General features: G+C 37.8%; 1 protein-coding gene across 1 annotated transcript; it reads left to right on the forward strand.

Moving 5' to 3' along the window:
- The first annotated feature begins 745 nt into the window (after positions 1-745).
- LOC120070321 (uncharacterized) lies at positions 746-3678 on the forward strand. The gene is made up of 5 exons (XM_039022251.2): positions 746-2044; positions 2147-2242; positions 2708-2853; positions 2951-3152; positions 3260-3678. Exons 1-5 carry the CDS (start codon positions 1463-1465, stop codon positions 3431-3433), a joined length of 1200 nt encoding a protein of 399 aa, XP_038878179.2. The 5' UTR covers positions 746-1462; the 3' UTR covers positions 3434-3678.
- The last annotated feature ends 231 nt before the right edge of the window (positions 3679-3909 follow it).

Below are 3909 nucleotides of genomic sequence, written 5' to 3' on the forward strand. Positions count from 1 at the left end.
TTAGAATAGAAGTTATGGCATTCTGCATTGAGAGATGACGTGCTGTTATTTATGTGTAGCATGATAGTATAACTTGTGCACAATCTTAGGAAATGTTAGCTAAACCCCTTTTCAGCCCCTTCATCGCATACTCATTGTAACTCTACGCTTTTATCAACTTTGGGTTCAACTACGTCGCATAGGAAAAAATCTTAATCAAAACACCATCCACTTCATTTGTTTTTACTACCGCAAGAGAATCAAAGTGACTGTCGCATATTTACTTAGTAGTCCCTGTGTTCGACCTTGGACTTACCAGGAAACCTAATGAGGCTTATACTTGGGTCTTGTTAGGAAAACTTGCATGATCACCGCAACCTTACACATAACACATCACAATTCTCACGCATCATGCAACACGATCGAATAAACTCTTTACTCGATCGCGTAGCATTAGCCATGTGATCGTTTAACAAATACTACACGATCGAATCAATATATATGTAAATAATTGTGTTATAAATAATAAAAAATATATTTTAAAATTAATAAGAAATTCGGGTTGATTTGGGTTATATTAGGTGATCCCAAGAACCAACCCAATTCATAAAATTTTCATTTATTCAAACTCAATCCAACCGAAATGAGTTGATAACCAATTCAAACTATATGAGTTGAATTGGATTGATCGATTTTTTCTAGTCATTTTTTTTAATATCCCTGCTAACTTTGGCTAGAATTTTGGATTTCCGGTGTTCAACAAAACCTACCGTTGATCCAATTAGCACATCCCAGTTTCAGTTTCAATGAGGCGGCAAATGAACGTAAAGAAGTTGAAGTGATATTGGTCAATTCTTTCATTTTAGAATTCAAACCCTAAATCGAGAGAGAGAGGAACATGGAGAGAAATTTCAGGGTCTATAACGGAAGTGGATGAGTTAAGACGACCGAGGATTTGGGCGACAAAAAAGAGAGCAAAGAGTATTTCTTTACGGAGCTTTTAGATTTGTGCCCGATTTAACTTTCACTGAAAAACATTGTATGTGGGCATTGCACCATTTTCGAATTCGATTTCCTCTCAGACAACAACCAACTGGATCGAGATAAATCCGGAACTTCTTCCACACACACACATATACTCTTTCTCTCTTTTCAATCGTGCGTTCAATACCGGTATGTTCTTCAGATTCCCTAACTTCTTTGCGTTCTGATTTCTGCTCTCAAACTTTTCATTACGATTTGTATTGCTCTCTTCTGGATTGATGGGCTTCTGGGTTCTGTTCTCCAAATCTCCATTTGAAGTTTTTTCGTAGCAGAGCGATTGAGAAATGTGAAATACGTAAAGTAGTTTTTGAGCTACTGAAATGTCGAAATATAGAACTGTGTTTCGTCTATATCCATGTCTGAATTCTGGGTTTGTGTCAAATTTTATGAAGTGATATTTTGTGGGTGAAAAAAAAAAACTAGATGGAAGATTGCAAAAATGGCGCAAGAATATCAAACTTGTGACAGTGGTGGTGATGGTAGTTTGGGGTTTGGTATTATTGGTAGTAGTGGTGGGAAATCTTCCAATAGGAAGTCAAAACAAAGGAGAGCTCCACAGAGAGGGCTAGGTGTAGCACAACTTGAAAAGATCAGGCTAGAAGAACAGCAAAAGAGAAAAGCAAATGCAATTTTTTCACCCCCTTCTGCTTTATCACCACCCAAAACCTTCTCTAAGCTATCTGTATCAGCTCAAAATTTGCATCCCATAAAGCAGTCTTCCTGTAGTGTTCCACTGACCTCTCTATCTCCAGCCAGTTTTTCTCCATCCAATTTTGTTTTCAAGTCACCTTTGCCTAGTCACAATATTGATGATACTAACATTAATACTCCACTGATCCAGTTGGATAATGTTGGTTTTGAGACTGAATGGTCAGTTACGCCAATACTTGGGCAAGGAGAGGTCCCTAAACCGTGCAATCCCCTGGAATTCATTCCTCAAAAGGATGAATCCAACATCGATTGGCCTTCCCCAGGGTTGGTGCAAAAAGAACAGCAACATCAGCTATCTTCTTCTGCAGGGGTAATTATTCACTTTTGGCTTGTTTTCCATCCCGACTTCCATTTGAATATAAGTGAAGACTTCCAAACCCATCCTTTGAAGGATTTTATATGAAACGTGCAGGTGGATGTGTCGTCATCGTCGTCCCTGCTAAACTTCCTTACAGAGCCCCCTTCAAACCAAAGCTATTGTGGCAATTACACTGCAGTTTGGCCAGAGGTACAAAGGTTATATTCATAAATTATTATGCAGCAGTTGATCACTTGACGTCATACTTATATTCAGATTGAATTCATGCAACATAAGCGTGCCAATCTCATTGAACTAACAAATAGTAGGAGATTTTGCTGTTACTATAAGGATAGAATTCTGCAGATGTCTTCAACTTGTCCACTTCTAATTGAACTGTGGAAATTTTTGGCTTTTATAGTTCACTTATCTTTGAATAGTGCATATTATGCTAGCAGGTATGTTTTGCATTGCATTTCAAATGAGAATGCATGAACCTGTGTCAGAAAAGACACAATGAGTCGGAGAATAACTTCAAATATGGTAACGAACAGTCACAAGTTGCCCATAAAAGCTATAAGTTTGGGTGTTGTTGAATTCCTCATATTCTCAATATCAGCTGACCAAACAGGTCAATGGTATGATCCTTGATAAATCTATTTGTGTATGGTGTAGTTGTTTGGCATGAAGAGACCGTACGCCTTCTCTGTGGACAACCCTGCAGGCCCTTTGTTCAATTGCAGACCTCCTATGGCTGCTCCTATGAGATCAGATGAAGCCGCTTCTTGTAGTAACATTGGCCTCTACAGTCCATTTCTCGGGTTCGTCAGATCATCTTGTTTTCCTCTTAACACTTCTAATTGTCGAATGTGCTTAGAGGAGTCAATACTTCTAAATCTTCTGTCTTTTACTTTTCAGAGAAGGTCCAGCTTGTTCATCTTCATCCTCAGAACCAAATTCAAGGAAAAAGATGAAAGGAAATGCTTTTAGACGAGATCTACTCACACTAGCCACTCCAACAACTACATGGATGTGCCAAAACTCAAAACTTAAGCACCTTTCAGGTCATGCTGTGGACAGTAACAATGAGTTCACAGAACTAGTACCGCTACCCCTTCAAGTATGAAAAACAGCAAAAAACATTAACATTTCGACTTGTTTGTGTATGGGTTCGTGTTTCTTTGTACATTCTGATAATTTTTGCCATTTCCATTTGATTTGTTGAAGGGAGTCATGGAGATCCCGACTTGTCCCCATCCAGAACCAAGTTGGGCCTATCGATTTCAGCCATACTACCGCTTTTTCCCTCCAGCACTGGCACAAAGCGGACGGACATCCCCCAAAAGTTCGGGCAGATTCAATGTTGAAGATGAAAGTGTTGATCTTAATCTGAAATTATAAACACGAAACTGCCCACCGAAGTTTGTACCTGTTGCTTTGGAACCTTTTGCAGAATAGTCCATGTGTTTGACATCATTCAATGGTATGTTGAAGTTTCTTTCATTATTCACATATCCTTAATGAGTCTTCATTTATAATTCAACAGAAGTAGCATGCACAAGTGTTAAAATTTGTAAAAATTGTAATCAAGTTAGGGGACAGATGTAAACACCATCTTTAATACATAACTAACTGCTTTGTTAAAATCTAAACAAGTATTAAAATTTGATTTGGAAGGAGTTAAAACTTTATAAAAGTCATCTTCCTAGTAAACTTCATACCATATATAAATCCAAACAAATACTACGAAGTTATAATCTGGAGGATATCATCATCATCATCTATGCCTTATTAGACTCTTGTCAACTCTAGTATTGTTCGTTCATCCAAACTGCTGTAAATAAATCAATTTCTATAGATTAACAAACACTTTTGGT

The sequence above is a fragment of the Benincasa hispida genome, chromosome 1 (assembly GCF_027475165.1).
Source record: "Benincasa hispida cultivar pf3 chromosome 1, pf3_genome.v1.1, whole genome shotgun sequence".
Classification (NCBI taxonomy): Eukaryota; Viridiplantae; Streptophyta; class Magnoliopsida; order Cucurbitales; family Cucurbitaceae; genus Benincasa; species Benincasa hispida.

Bases quoted from the DNA above. Each gene is read 5' to 3' on its own strand.
- LOC120070321 (XM_039022251.2), top strand. From the start codon at position 1,463: ATGGCGCAAGAATATCAAACTTGTGACAGTGGTGGTGATGGTAGTTTG. The intron at 2,045-2,146 runs GTAATTATTCAC...TGAAACGTGCAG, and splicing joins AGCTATCTTCTTCTGCAGGG to GTGGATGTGTCGTCATCGTC. The intron at 2,243-2,707 runs GTACAAAGGTTA...TGTATGGTGTAG, and splicing joins ACACTGCAGTTTGGCCAGAG to TTGTTTGGCATGAAGAGACC.